This window comes from Megascapheus bottae, chromosome 21 (assembly GCF_031878675.1).
Source record: "Megascapheus bottae isolate mThoBot1 chromosome 21, mThoBot2.hap1, whole genome shotgun sequence".
Lineage (NCBI taxonomy): Eukaryota > Metazoa > Chordata > Mammalia > Rodentia > Geomyidae > Megascapheus > Megascapheus bottae.
This window is the reverse complement of record NC_143529.1, coordinates 36,760,296-36,786,435: the sequence shown is the minus strand read 5'-3', so window position 1 is coordinate 36,786,435 and position 26,140 is coordinate 36,760,296. Positions and strand designations below refer to the sequence as shown.

Genomic DNA, 26,140 nt, shown 5'->3' with positions numbered 1-26,140 from the left:
GGTGGGAAGGCAATTGCTATTCCCCAGAGGGCTGGAGCTACTGGGAGGTGATCGGTCTGTAAGTGTGGGCTGAGGGGAGGAGGGAGTCATCGAGCCTGAGTGCTCCAAGTAGACCTGGGATGCCAGCCCCTTCCATCCTCCCCACACTTTCCTTTTTCTCTCTCTGCTTCCCTTCTGCATGAGGAGCACAGGCCTTCTTGGCTAGATGTTTCTGCCTTGAAGTCCTGTGCTGCCACAGCCTCAAAGAAACTGTGGACTGAAGCCTCAAAACCACAAGCCAAAACAAGCCTGCATGTCTCACATGCTGACTTACAGTGGTGGAATACCAACAGGCATGTCAACCAAGAGCCAGGGCAATAGGCCTTAATAATAACAACAACCATAATAATCCAGAATACGGGACACTATTTCACACATTCCAGATATATAACAGTCATGAACACATATTATGATAGGATAAATCAGATCTCAAGTGTTTTAAGCCTAAATAGGAAGTAGGAATAAACATCTTGGCCTTGGTAGATTCTTAGTGAATTCCTTTCAGCAATTTGCATTTGTTACAAAACACACACACACACACACACACACACACACACACACACACACACTCACAAAGAGAATGAGAAGGACTGGGAGAGAGGCGGAGGGATAGAGAGATGAGGGGAAGAGAAAAAAAGAGAAGGGGTGGGGGTGGGGGGTGGAGAACAGGCAGACCATGAGGTTGGTCTTACTGGCTCCCAGGGAACAGGCCAACAATTTATTATTATTATTATCGTCATCATTATTATTCTTATTTTTGCTGGTCTTAGGGCTTGAACTCAGGGCTTAGGCACTGTCCCTAAGCTTTTGTGACCAAGGCTAGTTCTCTAGCAGTCAAGCCACTGCTCCACTTTCAGCTTTTTGGTAGTTTATTGAAGATGAGTCTTTTGGATTTTCCTGCCCAAGATGTCATTGAACTGAGACCCTCAGACCTTAGCCTCCTGAGTAGCTAGGATTACCAGCACAAGTCACCTGGGCCTGGCTGGCCATGAGTCTTTACACCTAATTTCAGGAGGGCAGCCACATTCCAGAAAAGGAAGGGCTGGGAAGAAATTATGGGGCCACCAGCTTGTAGAAGAAGGCTGCCGACAGGGACGCTACAGGCCAAGACTGCAATTCATGGTGAAGTAGTAAGTCAGGCTGCCCACCCAGCCCGTGTGCAGGGGGAGGCCAACCTCACCGAAGGGTGAGAACAGTGGGCCCAAGGGGAGACTCTCCAGGCCCCAGCCCCGGAGAGGACAGTGCAGAGTATTGGTGACCTCCCAGGGACAGACTCCCAGTGGCCAAAAGGACAAAAGTCCAAAGAGCTAGGAGGAGAAGATAAATAGAATGGCAGAAGATAAATAGAGAGGACCAGAAGGCATGGCTCCCTTGGGCTTCGGGCCAATCTGGAGGCAGGAGTGAGGCTGGTGGGGTGGGAAGGGTTCTGTAGAGAAGAAACTAGCTGGCAGGTCCGGAATCACCCTGGTAGTCCCCGAGTGAACCGTCTGGTGTCTGTGACAGCCACCTTAGGAGAGCTCAAGTGAGGAAAGGGAAGAGGAAAGGTATCTATCTCCAGGTGGAAGGCAGCAAGGACTCTGCGCGAATGACGAGAGGTCTGATTACCCCAACCACCAAAGGAATACTATGACCATAATCAATTATGAAACAAGCTGTGGTTTGGAAAGGATGTGGAGCAAAGATGGGGAAAAAAATAACTGACCATCTGATTGAGTGAGACTGAAGGATGAGGTGGAAGGAGGGTACACTCAACTGCTGGGACCAAGGGCAGCCGTGGGGCCGCCACGAAGGACACACCCAAGGAGGACGTGTGGAGAGAAGTTCTTCTCAAGCTTCTTTAATTTACCTTCACCAACATCCCACCAAAACATGCAACTCCAAGTCCCAACATCAAAGTTAAGGCTCGTGAATGAGGAATTCCTTTTTGCATAGTTACTCCTTTAAAAATATCAACTTGCTATAACTTTCTCCTTTAACAAATTAAAATACAATAACAGGAGTGTAATTGAGCATTTATTGCTTATGAGCTCTAAAATGAGGCTAATCAAAGAGTGACTAAGCCCCAGCGTGGGCTCTTTTAATAGGCATGTCTCAACATACAATAACCAGGATATCTTATTTAAAATTATTCTGGAAATGTACTGAGCCTGCTCTTGGGATCGGGAGGCATCAAGGAAAGACATTTATCTTGGGCTCAGCGTGTGTGGGGAACCCGCCACCGCTTCACAAGGACTAGCTCTGAGAAGTCAGAATATCAATTTGTCAACTCGTTTATTTCAAGCCCATGAAAAATGCTAAAAGCTTACAGAATGCAATGTCCCATCAATAGAAATTCTTGAGCCCAGTAGTGCCTAACAGGTGGGATGTAAAAACCTGGGGCTGCTCAGCTCAGAGCTGCTCCCAAGAGAAGCTGCAGGGAGCTTTCCCTTCTGAAAGAAGTCAGCCTTTCACCTCTCCCCCATCTTGGTACTTGAGGAATTAAAGCTGCAACCACCAAACAATGCTCCCTCTCCAGAGGCAGAAGGGGACCTGCAGACCCTGGTTCTAAGGGGGGACCTTGCTGGGTAAAAGAAAGACAGCAAGCTTTTTGATTTTGATATGCAAATGCTACAAGATACTACCCCAACCCCCTTCTCCATGTTAGTTGTAGAAAATGCTGATCTCAGATAAAAGAGGGGGAAAAAAAAATCCCTTTAACAAGGCACGAGGGGTAATTCAAAGCCAAGTACTTTTAAACAGCACTTAACAAGTCCCTGGGGCCCACTCCAGAGCCAGGCCCCCCAGAGGTGCCGGCTCCTGCCCTCGACAGCTTGAAAAAGTAGTAATTGCAAACCTATTTGCATTTTTCTTCTCAAGTTGTCCAGGCTCCTTATGCGGACTATTTTATTTATTTATTTTCCCAAGCAGGCACCTGAGCAAAGGGACTGTTCCCTGAGTGTGCCAGCAGCTCCGAAGCCTCGCCTGGCTCTCCCTGCTCCCTGCCCACCCCCCAGATCCCCCACCTTTGCCATCTCTTGTTTTTTACATCTCGCTCCTAATTATGTTGCATCTATTGCCTTACACTTAATTAGCTGCATTAATGTGATTTCTTTTCACATAGTCAAGCAATTAAGAGCTATGATTGAGTTTCATTCAATTAGCCTCAACAAACATGCTAATTGATATCCCAGATGCAAATGAGGTGCAATGAGAGAAACCTGCTAGCTATCTAGGGCCACGTCAGAGGCCCAGAGCTTCCAGCCTGCTGACAGCAGCACAGCTAAGGGTGGCTCCGGCCTTCTGTAGGGCAGGCTGTTAGGGCCTGGGTGTACCGATTGCTCCTGATTGGGGGACGTAAGGGATTCGTTGCTAAAGGATGTGGTCCTAAAACTTCAGAGCTATGCATTCCCAGGCCTGGGAGACCAGCTGGGTCCTACTTTGCTCCAGTGAAGTCCTCACCAACATATGGTATGTGGTTACCCAGAAACAGCCAGGGCCTCTTCCCAAACTGACGACGCAATCCCTGGCCTTCCCGGGCCACTCTGAGTGCATGACGGCCCGTTCGGCGTTCAGTAAGTGGGGAGTTTATCTTCGTCAGCTCTGGGGCATCTGGCACTTGAGTTAAGCTCAAAATACAGCCATCCATCAATAGTCCCTAAAAATACTTTTACTATATTGATTCTCAAAGCCTTCATGGGGGGCACTCCCCTCGGCGATCGGTGAAAGATGGTTTGCTGATGTGTTTGTAGGGTACCAAAAGCAGTTAACAAGATCTGGAAGCCAAACCAAAATGCAGAAAGCCTGTGATTGGCACCTCAAAACGAGATCTGGAGGGGAAAAAGCACCAGGCTTTGGAAAGGTGATGGCTCAAACGACCTGTTTAAAGTACCCATGAGAGAATGAAGGCGTTCCTTTTTTACACATACTTTACAAAACCATGAAGATGTTTGCGGCCATGGAGAGATTTGTCCTAATCAGGATCCTCCAGGCGTGCAGGGTTCTAAACCAGGAAGATTCAACACTTTATATCAACATGTCATGCTTGAAGTTACATGAGGTAAAGTTTGTTTTTGGTTTGTTTGGCCACTGCTTATCTAGCTGAGCTTTTGTATTCCATAATGTAACTTGGAAATTTTCCAAATGTTGAGTCTCCACACATGACTAGGGGCTGGCAAGTTCAAACAGAATTTTTAGAAGAGTTGTAGCATATGATTTGCCTTTGTATCACTGGATGAAGTCTCTTTTGAAGGTGGGGAAGTGGGTGTATGAGGGTAAAAACGTTGATGCCCTCATAAGGTGTAGCAGTATGAGGTGGTAACCCAGCTGTGCTAGCTGTCATTATGTCCTCCAGTTGTCATTAAATTACCCACCACGCTCCAGTCGTCACCCACCGTCCCCCAGCCGTCACCTACCACCCTCCAGCCGTCACTGCATCACCCACCGTCCTTTGGTTGTCATTAAATTACCCACCATCCTCCAGTCATTGTTGTCACTGTATCACCCACTATCCTCCAGTCATTGTCATTGCATTATCCGCAGTATTATCCACTTTTCTCTAGTTACCATTAAATCATCCCCATCCTCCAGTCATCGCCATTGCATTACCCACTGCCCTCTAGGCATTGTTCTTTCCACATAAAAACAAAACAGAATTAGTTCACCCAAACAACCTTCTTGACAAACGAGCAAACAACACCAACTTCTGGCCAGGCACTGGTGACTCACACCTGTAATCCTAGCTTCTCAGGAGGCTGAGATCTGAGGGTCACCGTTCACAGCCAACCTGGGCAGGGGAGTCTGTGACAGCCTTATCTCCACCAAACTACTCAGAAAAAGCTAGAAGGGGTGCTGTGGCTCAAGTGGTACAGTGCTAGCCTTGGGAAAGAAGAAGCTCAGAGACAGTGCCCAGTCCCCGAGTTCAAGCCACAGGACCAGCAAAAACAAAAACAAAAACCACCGAACAAAACAACAAAAAAACTTCCGACATTTAAAATTTCTTTTCTGTCTTCTCTGTGCGACTTGGGAAGTAAGGAAAGTAAGGCTTGGTGTCTGACAGAGAGCCTGAGGGGTAGAGTCGTTCTGAGGGGTCGAGTCTCTATCTGGAAGGGACGAGGTGCACGCATAGCCCCACAATGGTTCTTCAGTCTTGAGTCATGGCAGGGATTTTCTTGAGAATAAGAACAAAAAGAGCCCTTCCAAGAAAACAGCTTGCAGTATTAGTGTCCAGTGAAGACTGATGAGCTTGCACGCAAAAATGAGAAGGGTGTGTGTGTGTGTGTGTGTGTGTGTGTGTGTATGTGTGTTCCAATAAAACTTTATTCACATGAACAGGCAGTAACTACGTGCTGTATTTTGCAGACTTCTGTCTGCATTTGGGGCTTGAGGTCCCGTTTTGGGCTCCCTTATCTGATGATTTTCACCTACACAGCATGTGAAACAAAAAAATAAAAATAAATTAAAAAAACCCACAACCTTTATCTGTGAGCGTGTCTCACATCCTCACGGGCTTTCCTGACACCAGTGGTGACACAACTGGTGGTGGTACACATGGATGCAATACTTGAATTCATGATGTGGGGATCTGGAAATCTGCAGTTTGCTGAGCTGATGGGAGCAAGACGCACATGCACCTGTGGACAGGCATGCCCGGACAGAGATGCAGACGTGACCAGCCTGCAGATCATCTCAACGCACTTCAGGGTAGCAGAGGAGGAGAGCCTAGAGACAAGGTTTTGGAGTCCATGCTGCTGGGCCAAGGGTTAGTGCCAGGCTGAGAGCGGGAGGTGTGGCACAGGAGCTCTCATGAGGCCCCGCTGCCTAGACGGGGGTGAGATAGGGAGAAAGAGGGGAGGGCAGACACGTGTTGAGTTTTGGTATAGTATGGAGGGGTGTACATCAGGATTATCTGAAATGGACACTAAAATATATGTCCCTTTCCCATTACATCACTGGGAGTAGAGACCTGTCATCAAATATCTGAACCAAAACAACACGTGGGAATACACGGAAACAGATAAAAGGATCTCGCTCCTATATTACGTCAGGTATTGAGACCATCATCCCCCAAAAGTAAAACAGTGCGAATGTCTTATCGAGAGTAACATGCAAAGCATGGTTTATGTTTTAAATGAATTGCATCAATATCTTAAAAATTTCCATTTGAATTTCTAATGTGAAAACTATCAATAGGCACAGTCCACAAAAACAAAATCTCTTTGAAGGTGTCTGTAATTTTAAGAAGGTGAAGGGGTTCTGAGACCCAAGTCCAGTGAGTATGTGAGAAGCAGCCAGTGACTCTGTGTGAGACTCTGTCCACACAACTTGGGAAGAGCACAGATCTGGACCTTGCGAAGATTCTACCCAGGCCGCCCATATTTGTTTATCTACTCCAGGAGGAGAAAAAAAAAGGCTCATTATCCGCCCCCATTCCTACTGCACTTCCTGAATATCAAGGCTCAGAAAAAATACAGTAGTTCATTAAGTTCTATTTTTAAAAAGTCTTACTTCTGGGTTTCAACAAAAAGTATATGAGAGGCTATTATCCGATGCAGCACTATTCCCAAACTCCATTTCGTATTATTTTCAAAGAGAGCTAATCCATAAAGACATAATATAGCACCAGCCATTGAAAGAGATCAAGCAAACGTTGAAGTCCACCGTGCATGGATAATAAACAATAGCCTCATACATAGTCACAAGGTACAGAGCAAAGTCACGCTCCTAAAAATACTGCAGAAATATTGTAAAACTATGAAGAATCTTCTGGCCACATCCTTTCAGATCACACAACTCAAAGAAGACAATTTTTCCTTCTCTCCAAAGGACCCCGGTTACAATAGCAAGGTAGGAGGTAGCTTCAAAGAGAAAAGAATTCTATGAGAGAAATAATTTTGTTTCCCAAGACAGCCAACAGAATTCCAGTGCTCACTTTCAAAACTGCCTCCGTGAAGATGAATGTGGGTGAGTGCCACGAACGTGACCCACTGCCACACGGGAAGAAGATTCCAGCAAATCAGACATGTAGCAGCCACGGAGGCAAAGACGTCGCTCGTGCAACTTTGTTCTTCACTTAATAAGAGCCTTATTGGACCTGGTAATTACGGCACACAGGGTAAAAGGGAAGACGGTGAAAGCAGCTGCCGGGCTTCACGTAAACGCGGGGCTTCCGCACTTCCACGCAGGCTGTGGGCTGCGGTGTCTAGTGCTGAGCATTTGTGGGCTAAAGTCCAACACCAGCCCAAGGGGAGAGGTTATTGTAATATAAATCAAAATAGCAGAAAATTTCAAATTGAATTATGAATATACCTTCTTGCTTCTTCATTCTATCTGTCTTGATTGACCTACTATATGGAGCTTTTACACTGCAAGAAAGATTTTTCTCATTTTAGGTTAGATTGAATATTATCCAGTTGTAACCCATGCGTGCTCAGATTTAGCCTGCACAAGATGAATGCTTGAGCCACGAGAATGCGTCTCTCCCACCACTGCAGTCAAGAAGGCAGCGCTACCTCCTATACTAGCCTAGGGTGTTAATATTTAAATATGGCTTCAAACACTCCAAATTTGAATTGTACAGAAAAGTGAACCACAGTGAGAGGAGGCCAGCCTGCATTAAAAAAAAAAATGCTATCAATACTGGGGGCTCAAGCTCAGGGCCCAGGGCACATCCCTTAGCTCTTTACTCTAGGCTGGTCCCCTACACCACTAGAGCCACAGTTGTACTTCTGGCTGTTTGGTATGTAATTGGAGATAAGAATCTCACACGCTTTCCTTTTTGGGCTGGTTTTGAACCATGATCATCAGATCTCAGCCTTGTGAGTTTTATCCTTGCTATTTGACCCAACATAGCACAGAATTCCTGCTTTGTTTCTTGACTATTACCAATTTTAAGAAATTTAAAATCTTCAGCTGTCACGCAGGCCTGCTTAGAAGTCTCTTGAACCGCTCCGTTTCACACTACAGAAATGTACCCCATGTCAAACCTGATTCAAATGACGGACAGCCAATTCACGGATCCCGTCTCCTGATTTCCAGAACCAAGGGAGTCCGGAAGACAAGGCCCAGCCTTCTCTGGTCAGAAGGTCATTTCAAGGAGGAGCCCTGGAGGCCAGCATCTCAGCTTTCCCATTAGGGGCCTGGTATTTAATCACGATGGGTCCTGTGTCTGTGTCGTTACAGATGGGGTAACACTCCCTGTCTCGTGAGATTACTGGATTAACTGAGATAATACAGGGAGTGCTTTAGAAAGCACCATTGCCCTCAGTAAATGCCCATTTTCATTATCCTTACCCAACTGAAGTACACAAACATATTTCCCCCCCTGAGTTTCTGTGACTGTTCCTGGACTACGTGCATGGATCCTGACTGCAGGCAGCCGTCCTCACCAGACAGTGCAGGACAGGGCGTGCGGCTGCTGATGGAGGATATTCCCCTCTCTGTCTCCCCTCGCCCTCTCTCCTGCCCTTCCTCCCGCCCTCCCTCTTTATTTTTTGGTGGGGAAGCATGGACATGGCAGTCAGACATTTTTATTGCAAGATGCCGTCTGAAAAAGATGCAAAACAAAATTGCTAAAACGCAAGGGAGAAAACTGAAGGGGGGAAACAAAAGGCCCCTTCCCGTTGCTTATTGAGTTCAAAGGCATAACAGGCAGCACCCTGCAGCAGACGGGAAGCTACACTAATTTTAAAGCCATAAAACGCTATCAAGTGCCCGGCGGGGCAGGGCTGCTCTGAAGCTCGTGGCACCTAAATAAGACATGGTTCATTTACTTCGCAGCTTAGCCTAATGTAATCATCAGCGGATTCTTAGCCTAGAGTTGTAACAGGCAAATAGCCGGTGCTGAGGCAGGCCTCCCAGCCATTGAGGGGGCCGCAGCTAGATTGCTGTTGATTAGAAAATTTTTCAGTTTTGACAAGCACTTAATGAACATAAATCGCACCTTGATTGGTTTCCATTTGGGGCCACAGGCACACCTGAGAAGAAACCGGCCTCTCCACATCCACCTTGCCCCTACCTGCAAGACCTTAGCAACAAGCCCGCAATCAGGTTATGAGCCATAGAGGAAAATATTTATGAAACATCATAATGAATTTCAATTTCTTGGGAGAAGTGAAACAACGATTCCTTGCCACCCCCCATGGCCACCCTCTTCCAGTGAGACCCAGGCTGTGACTCACTGTCACGGAGGAAATCAGGGGGTGGTGATTTATTTACCTTTGGCAAGAATTTCTGGCCACAATTTGTAACACTAAAAGGCCAAAGAAAAAAAAAGGAAAACACAGGATACAAATTGGGCACAAAGGATGGCCATTACTATGTAAAATGCCATGCTGCCTGGAGACAGGACAGTGTCTCATGGACGCCATTAGAAGCTCAAAGAAAGCGAGGGGATGGGCCCAGCCCACGTCTGCAATCTGCTGCTCAGAAGGCTGAGATCTGAGGATCCTGGTTTGAAGCCAGCTCAGGCAGGAATGAATATGCGATTCTTATCCCCAATTAACCACTAAAAATGCTGAAAGGGGCCGGGAGTTTGGCCTAGTGGTAGAGTGCTTGCCTAGCATGCGCAAACACCCGGGTTCGATTCCTCGGTACCACATACATAGAAAAAAGCCGGAAGTGGTGCTGAGGCTCAAGTGATAGAGCTCTAGCCTTGAGAAAGTCCAAGGACAGTGCTCAGGCCCTGAGCTCAAGCCCAGGACTGGCAAAAAAGAAAACAAAAATGCTGAAAGTGGAGCGAGGGCTCAAATGTAGAGCACTAGCCTTGAGTGGAAAATGTTAAACATCTTAATATTAGGGGGAAAAAAGGAAGCTCAAAGACTCACACTCAGTGTTACTAAATCTGTGAGCACATACATGCTATATTTTCATTTTATTCAGAAAACTAAGAAGACTGGGCTTTCTCACTCAGAGACATGTTAGGTAGGGGCTAGTATAGTAGGTGGTTTACTATCATAGAAACGTGGACTGTCGGTCTCATCGGTGTGACAAACACTATGCTGCCAACATCAAGACACCTGAGATAGAACACTGATGTGTTCTGGCTCCTTCGTTTTTTCCAAACCCAGGGAGCTGCACAAAATAAATAAGGAATGTGTTGGGCAAAATGAGGCCTTTATGAAGAATCTAGCTTTGTAGTATAAGCCAGCACTGCGCCTCTGTCATCACAAAGTCCAACCAAGTGTGGGAAGCCCTGGAAATACCTGCATTTCCATGAGCATCCTGCCAGGGGTCTGGGGTGGGGTGGGGTCAGTGCACAACAGAAACAACTTGTACACTCTCTCAAATAAGTTGGATGAATAATGTATTTTCCAGGATACCCAAAGCCCAGGCGGAGTGGTTCCCTTCCCCTGGAGCCCAGGTACCAACGGGATGCTGGAGTGTTTTCAGACCACCTCTAAGGCTTCTCAGAGGGAGATGGCCAGTATAATACACAATATCCATTACTGGGCCCGACAGATACCCATGGGTTTCTCTCAGCAAAGGCCTCATGAGCTTCAGTGGCTGCAGTTTTTTTTTTTTTTTTTTTTGCCAGTCCTGGGCTTGAGCTCAGGGCCTGAGCACTGTCTTTGGACTTTCTCAAGGCTGGAGCTCCACCACTTGAGCCTCAGCACCACTTCTGGCTTTTTTCTATGTATGTGGTACTGAGGAATTGAACCCGGGTCTTCGTGCATGCTAGGCAAGCACTCTACCACTAGGCCAAACTCCCGGCCCCCAATGATGCAGATTTTAATTTTAAACTTCAAGTTCAGAAAATAATTTTATACTATGTCCATTGCAACATTATTTACAACCAAGAGGCAACCCCCCGCCCCCGTTGAACAGATAAGCAAAATGTGATGTACAGTGTGTTACGTATCATTCAGGCTTAAGAAGAAGGGGATTAAGATCTACCAGAGTACCTTACTTACATGAGATTTCTAGTTACAGACTGAAACAAGAAAGGGGCGAAAGCAGGGAATGGAGAATCCGTGCTTAATATATATGGAGTGCTGCCGTTCTGAGGACTTGTTGCACAACCATGTGAGTGTCCTTAATGCTTTTAACTGTATGTTTTAAAAGCAATCATTTTATTTGGGATGGTGCTGAGACCAAAGAGGGGCCCCAGGAATGCTAGCTTACTACTCCACCATCACACATGTTCGTTCCTAGGCCCTTAAAAATGGTCAGGAGGGGAAGTGCACTGATGGTCCATGCCTGTAATCCTAGCTACTCAGGAGACCGAGGAGCTGAGGATCGCAGTTCAAAGCCAGCCTAGGCAGGGAAGTCTGTGAGTCAATTAACCATCAGAAAACAGGAAGTGGTGCTGCGGTTCAAAGTGGTAGAGTGAAGGCGGGGGGGGGGGGGGGCAGATGTGTGTTTTATTTGACCACAATTAAATAGCCAAGGTAAAGAAAAACCTTCACGCCATTCCCTCAGAAATCCCTTCTTTAGTCATAGCCAATGGAGCCATGGCATTTTTCTGCTAAGTATCACAGGGTAGATTCTTTTTCTATGACTATAGAAGTCTAGCTTTCAACACTGCAGGGCAAGTTACATATGTGGGCTAACCATTTGTCCATCTGTCCATCCATGATTCTTCTGTCTGTCTACCCCCTCATTCATGCAGTGTCAGATAACACAGATGCACTTGGTGACAGGATTCACAAGGTCTCTGGCCTGAAGCAGTGCTCACTCTTATGAGATAGCTGGGCCTTGAACAAAAGGCAGAAGATCACAGAGAAGTGGCCAAAGAATATGGTGAAGGCACACCCAGAGACTGCCCTGGGCTAGGTGGGAGACACTTCCAAGAGGAAAGGGGTGGGGAAGGCTGAGATGGAGAGACAAGGAGGAGGAGGAGAAGGAGGAGGAGGAGGAGGAGGAGGAGGAGGAGGAGGAGGAGGAGGAGGAGTCGTCGTCATCAGCCAAGGAAACAAGGCAGAAAGGACCCTCTCACAAGATGCCATTGTATTACTGAAATGCAGCAGGTTTGAGAAGCAGAGAGAAACTAAGAGGTGAGTGAGGACAGAGGCTGGGGCGGGAGCAGGACAAGTCTGGTGTGTCAAATCAAGAGTGAAGACACTCTCCTAGGGGAAGGGGAGTCTCCACCATGGAAGCACTTGAATGAAGGAGATGGATAAAAGCGTGATGGGAATTCCAAGGTGAAAGGTCCAAGAAACTTCAGGGAAGGCACTACTTTACTGAACGGAAGGTAACGGACGTCTCCACCTTCAGGCAGTAGGGGAAGTTTGGAAAACCTTCCAGTGCCCAGTGAAGACTGAAGGGGAGGCCAAGGCTAGGAAGGGACAGGCAGATGGGCCAGTGAGGCTGTCACGGAGGAAGTACCCTCCCAGGCTTCAGGATGTGCACACACGCCCAGTTCCTGGGCTCTGCAAAGCTACCAAGGTGACAGGGCAGAAGGGAGGGGCAGCAGCAGGGCCTGGAACTACAACTTCAGGCCCCAGTCCTGAATGCAACATGGACTTGCTGGACAGGAGCGAACGCAACACTTGGAGAATCAAGGAGGGAAGACCCAGAGCCACGGATGGGGAGAGGCGAGGAAGATTCTCTGAATGCAGTCATAGCCAGGGCTCTATGCACGTGACATGTGTGTCCTAGGTGTGTATTTACATCTGTTGTCTGTTGGGTATGCCTCACATGTTCAGCTTTCAATCACGCTGACAAATCCCTGAGTAAAATCAACTCAGGAAGAGGAAAGGCTTCTTGTTATTTTGGCTCACGGGTTCAGCCCACGGTTGCTTGGCTGCCCTGGGCCTGTGCAGGGAGTCCACTGAGGAAGGAACATGTGGGGGATAGCCACGTTTCCACCTGAGGCGGCCGAGAGGGAACGAAATGATGGAGGGGTTCCGGCATCTCCACCCACAAAGTGTCCCAATGTCCTGCCATGAGGCCTCGCCTCTCCTGATCTCGGGCTGGGGACCCAGCCTTCGGGGAGCGTTCAAGACACTGACTGCATGTGCACAGAGAGGTTCACGCTGCCGTGTGCGTCTAGGTTATGGAGTGGGCAGCATCTGCATGCCACGGCCCTCCCGGTGACACTGGATAGTCACCGAGGGGAAACTGGACTCTTACAGACCGGAAGACACAAACTTCTGCCCCAACGTGGATCACGTTCTGTTCTTTGAGGCGGATCCACGAGGCCCCGAGCACCCCGTTCTCCACCTCGGAGGAATCTGTAGCTAGGACCATCCTGAAGTCTGCGTCCTCATCACTTAGAGCGCCTGCGCCTCGGCTGAGTGAGCTGGCATGGAACATGCAAACCCAGACCTGGGCAGCACACACACCTGTGTGCGGCCCCAGACAAAGCTGCTCCCCTCCCTCAGACCCTCATGTCCGGCGCAAAGCACAGAGCCACGCTGTGGCTATCCCTGGTGTCAGGAAGAACAGGGAATCAGTTCCGGCACCAACCTTCCTGGTGTGGCCCGAGGGTGCAGGCAGTTGGGTCACCGCACCAGGGCCTCTGAGGAAGGCGGAGCCAGGCTGGATTGCAGCATGCAATCTTCAGCAGGGCCCCAAAGTGTCTAGGGCTGGCGCTGCGAGGCCGCTGAACTTATCCTTCCAGGTCCACTTAGGAATCCCACTGCATACAACTCCACGGGCAGGAGTTTCAGCCATGCACGGGGCCCTTCTTCCGACACGGAAGATGAATAGGCTGCTGCACTGAACTGTGCAGCCCTGAGGTCCGAGCTCTTTCTCATTATCCCCTCCATTTTTCTATCACGGAGCTCCCTAAGGCTCATCGTTAAGTCCACAGAAAGGGAATCTAAGGATCCCTGAACAGGCTGCCCTCTGCCCGCCATAGCTGTGATCCCGAAACCTGGCTTACAACCACGAGATACTCAGATCTGTCTCCCTCCCCAGGAAAGCTCAGCACTTAGGGCTTTTAAAGGTCTTGCAGGTAGCCAGGTGTTCAAACAAACACAAACGTAGACCACAAAGCAGTCAGCCACACAAAGCAATCCCCTTGCTTTTCATTATTATTGTAGTTTTATCTAAGTGCTTAGGGTCACCTGAGCAAAATGCCAAGCACGGATAAAGGAGCGAGTCAGGCTGGCCAGTGTGGATCGGGAGAGGGCACCGACCCTCCTGCCCGGCCTGGACTCGCACCGCTGGAGTGCAGAAGGCTCCTCCCCAGCCTGGCACACCGGGACTGCCAGCCACCTGTCAACACACTTTCATTCCTGCTTTCCACCACTATCTAAACTGGGTTCTGAGAAATAACGATGAATTAATCGAAAAGGGTTTCCCTGGGTCCCAGCTAACGGATCAGATCAAGCAGCGCTGATCTCGGGATGGAGTTTTTTCCTTAGAATTCCAATGAACTCTGTTGTGGGTAACAAACTTTGTTCATTTTTGGTGAAAATTCCAGAGCCCCATCCTTAGAATTCTGAAACGAGCTAGAAGACAGTATTATCTAACTTCCCAACTCATAGAGAAAATTTTTTCCCTAGATTTCCGGCAGATATCTGCCAGCCAGTTTCAGATGTACCAGAATGAGCATGGCACAGACCAGTGTGGGCCCTGCCACGCCCAGCTGCTGCACAGGCCGGCACCCTAGGTCTTGCAGTTGACCACAGCTTCTGATCGGTTTTAGGAGACTGTCTCTACTCTGGCCGTTGTCCCTGACAGGCCCTCAGGACCTCGTGACTGGCTTTCTGCTGGGACGTGCGATTGTCACGGCACGGACAATGTTTAACCGAGGTCTTTGGAGTCTATCACCTTCTGAAACTTTACAGACACAAATAATCTGGCATAGAATTTCAAATCTTGAACAAGACTTGAACATCCACATATATTCCAAGTTTCTCAGCGAGGAAAGTCTGAATTCTGACTGTAACATCCACTTTCTTCACTCCTCTTCTCATTTCAAAGAGGAATGTCAGACCAACTTAGCTGCCAGGACTGCCACTGCCCACCCCACGGAGAGGAAGGGATCCCCTGCAGACAGCTGGCAGGAGGAGCCCTGGAGCCCCACACTCCTCCACACACCATCGTCCAGAGCACGGGGGCAGAACTAGCAAATCCACACAAAGGACTGCAGAGCAGGTCGAGTAACGCCAGGCTTCAGGAGTTCCCGTCCATCCCGGGCTAGCCATAACCACTGGCACAGAGGTCTAGGACCATGGATGAGCTTGTGCCAAAGATTTCTTCTTCAAAGAGAATGGCAGTATGTGAACTGTGTTTAAAACAGGAACAGCTATATGACGAACAGAGCCTCACAGCTCCTGTCCTGTTCTCTAACAGTGGGCACACACTTAGAGAAAAAGAGGGTGGAGTCTGCAAACCCTGAGAACATGGCAAAGAACTGAAGAACTGACTGCACCCAAGAAAAATGATTCTGAATAAGCACTATGCAGAAATCTCTCTCCTGTGGAATTTTCCGGCATGGACTTTGGTGATCACCTCTGTCCCTGGCAAGAAGCAAACAGGCCTAGGACCTGTCGTGGGCCGGGCAGGAAGAAGAGTGTGCCATCAATCCGCTTTCCCAGGAGGAGTATTTCCACGACACCTCTCCTCTCAGAACAAAGCAATGGAGGTGATAATAGACCCTGCTCTGTGACCCGGGCTCAGAAGAATGAGGCCTGCTGGAGGGTGCTCCCCCCACCCCAGCCCAATAGAGGGCAGTGTTGAGGAGCTGCAGCCCTGCTGCAGGTAATCTGTCTTTGCTTGGAGGCTGCCTGGCTGGAGGTAAACCAGCATTGAACAGGCCACAGAGGGATTCTTCACTACACAAGGAACAGATGCCTCTGTATAGGAATGTTGATTGTCTATTTCCATATAAGAATACGTCTACAGTTTTATACATGACATCTATAATTCAAAGTACAGATACTTCTTAGCTTATGACTATCTACATCACAGTAAGTCCTCCGTCCAGTTGAAAATGCCAGAAGGGAAGTCCACTGGGTGCCTCTCACCTACCAACACTGCAGGTAAGCCTAGCCCACTTACTTCTGTACAGAACACAATACCTAACACAGAGCCAGTTGTGTAACCAAGTGTTGAACAGCTCCTTAATGTACGGAGTACTTTGCTGACGGGGAGAGACTGGCTGCATGAGTGGATTTTCACACCACTACCTGGCCCAAACATCTTAAGTTGGGCCACTGTGTGCCAGGGACGGTCTATGTCCACTTGGAGTGGGTGCCAAGGGGTCGTTTGGGAGGTGTTCCCAGGATACCAGAGACCAGCCAGGGAAGCCCAGGGCATCGGCTGCTTTATGACACGTTTTTGAAAAGCGTTGCTGCGGTTTTAAGACAAGGGGAACTTGCACCAGCCGGCACATTACACAACACAGTTCCCCTCGGTTACCTGGCATGTTGCAGAAGACTTTGTGATCCTGAGAATTCAAGGGAAAGCCCACTGTCCATGGCCAGAGGAGATAAGCCGGGAATCGGGCAAGTGTACTACACAGATTCTTCAGCTCAGAAAGCTGTTTAGTAGGAATCTGTCTCAGGAAAATGAAGATGGGCCCAGGGACGTAAACTGATGCATACTGATTAGAGATACTTAAAACAGTGAAAGAATTAAAAGTAGATTTATTCACCCAACAAATGATTTTGAGATATTGTTGAACCTCCTATGGTATGTCCATGCACCAGAATAGTACATAACCATTAAAAAGGTCAGTGCACCTAGTGTATTTCCTGATATGCTGTGGTGAGTGAGGAGAGCAGGCTACAGGCCATTTTAAGGGTCAGGAAGGGTGGAAGCTGGGTCAGGCTCAAATGTGTGAAATCTGAGAATATGCACCTCAAAATTCTACCATGCTTTTTTCTCTAGGAGGTGTGTTATTTTGAGAGTGAAAGTAAGTTTCATTCAAGATGAATTTTAAATTTTACTCAAAAATGTTTAAGTGTTTCAGATATGAAAGTATTATCTTGACCCATTGTCTAATTATCAGAGTGTACCTGTTCCTCTATCTAAAACAAGAGTCACGGAATATGATATCACGGACCCACAATTATACCTCAGACTTAACATTGTACCAAAACTTTTTAAAAGAAGCAAAAAAACAAAGTATCTGCACATTCTCCTGGGGGAAGGATCTGTTTCTTAATCTATTTTACATAAATCATCAACAGGGCCCATTTTAGTAACTCACAGGAATCCCTCTGGTCCTATGAGCTCTCCACAGCCCTATGCACAGAGCAAATGAAATCAGGAAGGAACAGCGTTTAACTTCCTGTCTGTTAAATGCTGTTCCTTCCTGTCTGTGAGCTCAGCCCACGAGGGCTGAGTCCAGGATCCAAGTGCGATTATTTGCTTTACTCTCCAGTTCTGGAGACACGTTCTGTTCTCCTTCAGAGCACGCTCCTGTCTCTCTACTCTTGGAGAAGACTTTGAAGTTCCTGAGTCTGGGGAACACGGAAGAGTGAGGAAGGGTGGACAGGGTATCTTCTGTAAAAAGTGAACTAGGTAACCTGAGGGTGTGGATGGAAGTGGGAAGGATGGGGCAGAATGATAAGGGACGACACCCAACAGGATGCACTGAATCAGAAAACAACGTACAGAATCGTAACCTCATTGTTTAATTACTCAAAGTTTAAAAAAGACTTTATTTGACCTGCATGTTACACTGGGGAGTTAGAACTATGGATTGGTAGTCAAGGAGGAAAAAGGAGACACACAGAGACATAGGGCCTAAGAGAGTGGAAGGGGAAGCCTTATCTCATGACTGAGCAGGAGACCAGACCCTACTTTCTTTTAGTACCTGGGTCTTGAACTTAGGGCCTGCGCATGGTCCCTGAACTTTTTTGCTCAAGGCTGGCATTCTACCACTTCAGCCTCAGTTCTGAGTGTCAGAACTTAAAACTTCTAAGAGAGGTGAGTTCTCCTCACCTCTAGGGACCTGGAGCTGGGCTTGCCCCCCCAAACCCCACCCCAGGGACCACACTCACGTGTAAACTGGGGTGATAGGTCAGCACGCCATTATCGCACAGGGTGACATACTTCTTTTTCCACTCCTTGTTCAATGACTTTCCACTTCGCTTCAGCAACATGCCCTGTAAGGTAAGAAGAGCCAGGTGAGGGTGCAGCACACGGGCGAGGGCTCGGCACTGGGAGGAGGAGGTGTTAACAAGATAATTAAACACACCCGACAGTCTTTGTATCTTTGCTATCTGAAAGAGGAAAATACAACGATTTTTAGACCATTAATTGGTGTTTTCCTCGCTTACATGTACAATAATATACACACACAATATTCAATACCTTTCTTCTTGTGGCTGGTTTATGGAGCTGAACTTTCAGATACTGGTGGATGTCAATAAACCTAAGACAAAATCCTGGTGACCTAACAAGGGGCTATGCCACTCCTTTCACCTAAGTAAATCACCTACACACAGGAAATACCCAGAGGAATACTATTGCAAAAAAAGGTAACCTAAACTTGCCTTTCTAAAAGTAGTGTGTTTTTGTGCTGGTCCTAAGGCTTGAACTCTGGGCCTGGGTGCTGTTCCTGAGCTTTTGTGCTCAAGGCTAGTACTCTACCACTTGAGCCACAGCTCTGCTTCTGGCTTGGTGGTGGTTAATGGAAGACAATAGTTTCACGGACATTCCTGGTTGGGCTGGCTTTGAACTGCAATCCTCAGAGCTCAGTCTTCTGAGTACTTAGGATTACAGGCGTGAGCCACTGGTGTCTTAATTTTAATTAAGCAAAAACACCATGTGTAATATTTAATGGATGATTTGCGTGTAGTTTATTGACTTCTTTTGGAGGGGCAGTAGTGGAGTTTGACTTCAGGCCTTGAGCTGTAGGTTCAGGACCTCAAGTCGGTTGGCATTCTACTACTTGGGCTACACTCCAGCCCTTTATATGTTTGCTACTTTTCAAATAGATTTCACATTCATGCCAAGCTAGCCTGGGCTCTAAGCTTTCTATTTACTCTTCTTGCATGCCTGGGATAACAGTGCACTAACTTTTTTTTTTTTTTTTAACTTCTTTTCCAGTGCCAGGGCTTGAACTCAGAGCCTAGTACTTGTTCACTGATAGTATTCCCCCCCTTGAGCCCTGCCTCCAATACGGAGGAGCTAAAAGCCGGGCCAGGACCAGGACCAGGACCAGGACCTCAGACCCTGAGCCCTGGTGGCCTGGGTCCATTCTGTCCACCCCAAACGGCCCTTGAAGTCCTATTTGGGCACGACACACAGTCCTTTGCTATACACAACTGAGAAAGTATCTGTGTACTGCTGGACAATCTACCAGGACTCAGGGAGCAAAGTTACAAGTGTGGAAAGAACTGAGCAGAGGTGCCCGAGAGGGTCTCTGAACTCACCAGCCCTCCTCCCCCCAGACATTTCCACACACCAGACAGCAGGTATGCTTTCTCATGTAATTAAGCTCACGCTCCAATTTATTATCAAGGCTGTGATGTTACTGGTTTATTTACTGATATCCTAGCCAATTTCACAAACAGCAGATTAGGGCCTGCTTGGGGCCCTATTAAAAAGTTGTTGGGAGGTTTAAACACAACTCACAAACAAACCTTTGGGAAAGATCACCTCTACAAGTTCTCATTAACAATATCATGGCAAAATGTAGCATTCTTTTTTTTTTTAATCTAGGATTTAGTAAACCCTTGTGATTCACAGATTTCTCACAGGTGGTTTTGACCAAGTGCAGCCATCAATTGACAGAAACTTAAAATTAAAAAAAATGTAAATGCCTATGTGTATCACACAGTTTAATCAGTGGAAAAGCTCTTGGTTCTGTGCTGTCACTTATACTGAAGTTGTATGATCAGCTGTTTCCCTGTCCTTAGTTTCTTTTTTTTTTTAATCTGTCTTCCTCAAAGCAAATGGTAAATGTTATAGTGATCCTCTCAAGAAGTATACATGCTGTGCTTGGCTCAGGTGATAAACATAGACATAAGATCTGATGAAAGGAGCATGTATTTGGTGGAAGTTGAGTGGCATTATGGGAAAATGAGCCAAGCGTCTGCAGTACAGCAGTGAACAGCCTGCCATGGGGTCTCCTCCGTGCTGGGCTCCTATCCTGGCATACATGGTTCTCCTCTGTGGCAGGCTCCTATCCTGGCCACACATGGGTTTTCCTCCGTGGCAGGCTCTTATCCACCCATGTGTGGCTTTTCCTCCATGGTGGGTTCCTTGGAACCAGGGCTACTGAATAAATCAAGCAGAGCACTGATACCAGCGAATGAAGCAAAGCAACAGAAGCTTCACAGCGTGGCATGAATGGTGGGCAAGGGCTGGCACCGCATGTGACACAACAACAAATAAGCCTCACTGAGAAGTCATGGCACCGTGTCTCAGATTTTTCAACATAACAGCAAACCTCATCTCAGTTCTTCTGCAGGCTCACTTTTTTTTTTTAAATGATCTATTTCAGATAGAATTTGGACAATCCCAGGGCAGGGGTCACCCCGGAATCACTGGAAGGCTCTGTCCCTGCCCACGGCGACAAACACAGTTTCAGGGTGTACCCTGGGCGCTGGGTAGACAGCCACAGGACCCCTCAGCTGGCGGTGGACACTGTCACGAGAGAATCCTTCTCTCCTCATTGGAACTGGCTAACGTGGAGGCATGTGAAGAGATGACTTCATAGTTTTCTGGGAAACAATACGCTTGATTATATTGTGTTGCTGGGAAAGGAAAATCCAAGTGTTGGCGATGGTGAATAAACGCCGTGTCTCGCCTTGGAGAAGCCGCTGAAGTACCATGCATAGTCCAGCGTCTGCCCCTGAACGGCTGGCTGTGGGAGCTGAGCTTCTGCCATCCAGCCTCAGCACCACTGGCTTTATTGTGTGGCCCGCCACCCCGCCCACCCTTTCCTTCCAGAGACTCCGGGAGAGACGGAAGGCCACTGTCCTGCCTGTTGCCTCCCAGCGCTGGCAGAGCAGGAAGGCTGGGCAGGGCTGGAAGCTGCTCAGGCCCTTCTAGTGCCCTCTTTCCCACTTGCATCCTGAAAGCCACAAGCCAGGACAGCCAAGCTGGGGGCAGACCAGGTTCTGAGCCACAGAAGCAAAGGCTGTCACTACAAACGGGGCGCAGCATGCCCAGCCACGGTCCCCTCATTCCTGCCTGAATGCTGGCCACTCTTGTACATCCCACCGACTGGCAGATCTCAACCCACTGTTCAGATCCACTGCCTCCTCCTTCTAAAGCCCTGAGAAGGAAGGACTAGGGCAGGGGCCCTGGTGGGGTCACCTTCCTACAGGTCCTCACTGATGTTCCCCAAATCCCCAGTAATTCAGCACCTGGACAGCCACATGTCTCACGCGCACACGCCTGCTGCACAGGAAGGAGGTGTCCCTCTGCTCAGCTCCTCCGTGTGTATGGGCCCAGAGGACGGGGTTTTGTTTGCGGTGCCCACGGCAGTGGACGCTACCTCAACATGAGCATCTAGAGTCAGGTGGAACGCCATGTGTGCTGGTGACCCCAGCCTGGGCCCCACAGCACATTTCAGGCAGGGGGCTGCGGCAGACCAGCAGGCCAGACCTGCTGGCCAGGACTTGACAGGCTGCACGCTGCCACGGGCAGGACGGAGGTGGTCTTCCCTCTCCTGTGGGACGGGCTGGCTTTGTGCTGTTGGCCATTCCCTGGGCGGAGCTGAGACGCCTTCTCCCTGAAAGGGACACTGGAATACTTATAACATCATTCTTGAATGGAACAGAATTATGAATACTCACAAATGGCTCTGGGCAGGTGATGCCCTCCCTGCATTGCCCGAGGGCCTGAAACTGTCCCCTGCCGCCTAAGAAGGAGAAAGGCGAGGCTCCTACTCAGTTCCCTGTTAGGATCCTGGCAACAAGTCACACAGGCATACACATAACACAGGCAGTGCAAGTGTCTGCTGGTAGGCTCATGCGGGCTTCCCATCTGCCACCTCTGGCCAAGAGTCGCCACGCTGCCTGGAGCCCTGCCCTGGGAGTATTCTAGGATATGTGGCCGCCTTGGGAAAACTCAGCGGGTGGGCTGCGGCCTGGAGAGGCACGTCTTCACGGTCCCATCACTACGTCTTTCTTCTTCTCCTCAGACCAGCGAGCTGCAGCTTCTACTCTTTCTGACTGGCCCTGTCAGTCAGATGTCCCACATTCCTGACTGGTCAAAGTCTATGTGGCAACACAGGTGACGCAAGAGACAGAGAGAGATGCTGGAGGGACCCAACTTGCCTAACTGAACAGAGTTCTCCAGAGGCTCCGGTGAGTATCGATTCGGGTTGGTCTGACTGAACCGGTCAAGGTGGCGTTTGGGCCAGTCGGACACACAGCCCCAGCCCGGGAAGGTCAGCCTGAACTCCACAGGACGCGGGGGATCTGAACACACACTGGCACTTGGGAAATGCTGGCTCGGTCCTGTTGGAGGGCTGAGCTTCTTTGAGAAAATGTTTAGAGATCTGAGGGTTGTTGTTTTTCCTTTGAATGGCTATCCACAAGTAATTTAAGATCAGTCACGGAGCGGCATGGCCCAGTTTGGCAGTTATGACTCTCCAGGGTCACAGGGGGAGACCTGGTAAGTGAAGAGCTCACTCCCTGACCAGGAGAAAGCCCAGATGGCCGCACACCATGCAGCTCGGAGCAAATGGCTTCTGTGAAGGCAGGGATGGGACGCACAGCCAGGCAGAAGCCAAAGAGCCCGAGCTGCGAGAGTCAAGGCCACTTCCTGTCGCCATGGTGATTCTGTTCCAGCAAAATAACATCATCCTTTAAAGTGTTCCTCTAAACTCTATTTTCGTACAAGATGTCAGTTACAATTAATTTCAATTATTTTTGGCTTTCTATTTCTATAACAGCAATCAACGCAGAGAGCTAAAACTTAGTGCTATGCTTGTAGACGACCGTGGACTATTGTCATGAAACAGTTTCTGTCAATGTTGGGGGGTGTCCGTGAGGTTTGGATCTTTTTAAAGGACTCCAAATGGCTCAGACTGACTTGGGAAAGAAGACATAAGGTTTTAGCAAAGTATCCAGCTGGGTGAAAAGAGGGCAAGGAATGACAGGAAGGAGGTGTGTGTGTGTGTGTGTGTGTGTGTGTGTGTGTGTGAGAGAGAGAGAGAGAGAGAGAGAGAAAGAGAGAGAGAGAGAGAGAGAGAGAGAGAGAGAGAGAGAGAGAGAGAGAGAGAGAGACAGACAGACAGACAGACAGACAGACAGACAGTGAGGAGGGCCAGCAGGACTGAGGCACTTGTTAAGTTGCGTGGTGTGGAGGGGCACATAACACCAATCCCATGCCTGTGGGCAGTGTTCAGAAAGGTCTGGCCCTCGGGGCCTAGAGGCTGTTACCCCGGCCAAAGCCTGGTAAGCAATACAGAAACTCTGACCCCCATGCACCATTCTAGAAAGTAAGGCCTGTACAGAGACTGCACCAAGGCTGAGGCCTTCCCCAAGACAGGCGCCTTGCAGCTCCATCTTATTCCAGACAACAGGCCACCACAGGCCAAAGGGACGAGAGCCTGTGGTCCTTGGCTGGGGATTACTGCCTATAGAGCCCCTTATGCAGGTAAACCTTTAGGAGAAGTTAGACTGAGAAATGAAAAATCTATATACTGTCAGCAATGGTGTGGGTGTGGGCAGGGGGTATGACAGTACCAGGGTTTGAACATGGGCCTTATGCTTGCCTACCTTGCTTGCTGGTTATTTTGGAGGCAGTCTTAAACTTTTCTGCCCTGGATCCTCTAGCTCTTAGCCTTCTGATTAGTCAAGATGGCAGGCGGGAACCACTATGGCTACTCAGCTCTCAATAGATAATACTAAAGATATATCTCCCAGAGCACAATGAGACAGGAGCTCTGAGCTGGGCTGGATGCAGGGGCAGCGGTGAGCTCAGGTTAGGGATGACAAGTTGGTTAGAGCCCAGGTGGGGTGACAGGGGGGCTTCTGAGGGTCCTGGGAGGTGAAGAGTGAGCCTGGGGTCTGGGCTCTCTGTTCTTTGCTCTACAGAGCACACAGTCTGCCCCCGCCCCATAGGGGAAGCTGGTTTTTCGCTCTACACACCTCAATTCTGAGGGACCACAGAGGCCCCACAAAGCCCTGGTGAGGTGTCGTGCCACAGGGCCATGTAAGCTGGACTGCATCTGAGATTTAGAGTCTCCCCCCACCCCCCAAAGCAGCAAGTCCTGCCTCTGCCACTGTGGAACCCATGGCCTCCCCCGAGTCCAGCAGCTAAATACACGCTAACAAAGAGGAGACACCCATGCCGCCTGTAGGACGGCCCTCGGCCCACACACTGGAACCGAGCCGTGTCTCCACGCGTCTGCAGCCTGCATGCTCACTCATTTCTATAAACAGTTCATTTAAAACTTTTAGAGGACACGAAGCCACAGTCCTGTGAGCCAGGAGATGACAGAGGCCGAAGGCTCCTTCCTGTCTGGAGATGCAGGCCAGCAGCTCCCATCAGCCAGTGCAAATGGCCCTTATGAGTCTAAGTCTCTTTGAGCTGCTGTAACCCAGGGCAAAACCGCACGGCGGAATGTCAAAATGCATCCTCTGTCCATCTTTCAGATGCCACTCTGGTACACATGAAAACAATCTCTGCCTGAGACATGTAGCAGGCACAGGGCAGACGTCAACCGCACAGGGGCTCTATGCTTTTCACTCTCATGCAGCGTCGGTATTGAAGGAACATGTCTTAAAAAACCCCAAGAACCATCTACTCGGAGCCACAAGTGTTCCCAGCACAAACAATGCCGACTACCTTACAGAAAGCTCATGGCCCCCTGATTAAAATGGCTAGTCCCATGATAAGGGAAAGGTATTCAGGCACAGAGAGGCTGTGTGACTTGTTCAGTAGGTGCCCTGGGGCGGCTCCCAGGGGCCCCTGCAGGAATACCCCATACCCCCCGCAGGTCCTCGAGACCAGCCCTCCCAGCGGTACTCAGCCGTAATGCCAGGAGACACACAAACAGATTCTTAGAGACAGAAGATGGGAAAAGAAGGCAAGATGAGGAATGGGCCAGAGCCCTGGGCAGTTGGCAGTTGGACTGGCAGGACTCAAGAGAGGTCTGTGGAGGCCTCGAGAAGAACTAGCCAACGCTGTGCCAGGGGCCAGGCTCTGCCCAGGCACAGCCTCTGTGGCCATGCGCCATGCAGCCTGGAGCTGGTACCTGTCCACAGGGCTTCCACAGGAGCGGGACAGGAGGAGTGGTGTGTAGGACGGGGCAGGAAGAGCTCAAGCGTTTGCGTGTAGAGTTAGGGAAGACATTTCCAATCCCGCAGCTTTAGTTCTTGATGGTTAGGGTTCAACCTTGCCAGCCTTGCTGCTCTAATCTGCCCACCTGATTTCCTCACAACACCTCTGGGACCTGGGGGGCGATGATCTACAACTGAAATATGGGGACCTAGGCAGGGACTTCTTGCTTTTCACTCGAATCTGTTGCCGGGCTGGAGCAGAGAGCAGACTTGTCTGTCTCTGCAGACTCTTTATTTGTCATGTGTATTCTTTGTCTAGTCCCATGAGGTCATTGAAAGCCAAAAGCAATGCTAAGTGTACAAGCTTTAAATAACTTACAAAGTTAACGTAATGAATGTGAGTACCATCTGAAATCCATCACTCAGTGTTTGCTTCAGCCCCAAGCTATGATAAAACACCACTCATAAATTTATATTAAAACTCTGCTCAATAGCAATTATTTACCAACAAAGATTTATTGACTGCATTAGGGACTGGGGGTCTTTCCCAGGCAAATCAGTCTTGGTTGTGAGTGAGAGGGGCTGACTGGTGCTAGTGTCTGCTCACATGTGGATTCTTGTGACACACAGGGGACAGCGAATGGCTGCACTCCTCTGTGGCAGTGGAGCACAAGGTGTTCTGAGGCTCCTTCCAGGAGGGATCAGACCATCAACAGGGACACCCAGCCTCGGAGAGCCAACCCATCAGCAAGCCCACCTGTTGTAAGGGACCGGGGTCTGTCAAAGGCAGTGGTGTGAGGTTTAAGAATCTCCCTGAACCCTACAAGATGTAGATGGTGTCCTAATCGTTAAGACAAGGTTGTCACCATGCTTAAAACACCCACACAAGCTTACCAAGGCGAGGCACTTCTGTAGAGCTGGCACCTGTTTTCCTACTTGGGAGACTGGAGTAGGAGGATCAGCTGAACTCAGGAGTTGAGGACAATATACCAATACCTTTATTTTAATTAAGAGTGTTGTGAGTCAAGGATGGTGAC

At 48.9% G+C, this 26,140-nt stretch overlaps 1 protein-coding gene across 12 annotated transcripts in view; it reads right to left on the bottom strand.

Annotated features, from left to right (window-relative positions):
• Positions 1-26,140, bottom strand: part of Agap1 (ArfGAP with GTPase domain, ankyrin repeat and PH domain 1) — a 418,516-nt gene that overhangs the window by 144,947 nt on the left and 247,429 nt on the right. For all 12 annotated transcript variants that reach the window (XM_090355098.1, XM_090355104.1, XM_090355100.1 and 9 more), the window contains one exon: positions 17,916-18,020. In XM_090355098.1, coding sequence (XP_090211224.1) covers positions 17,916-18,020 — 105 coding nt within the window. The remainder of the gene's footprint in view (positions 1-17,915; positions 18,021-26,140) is intronic.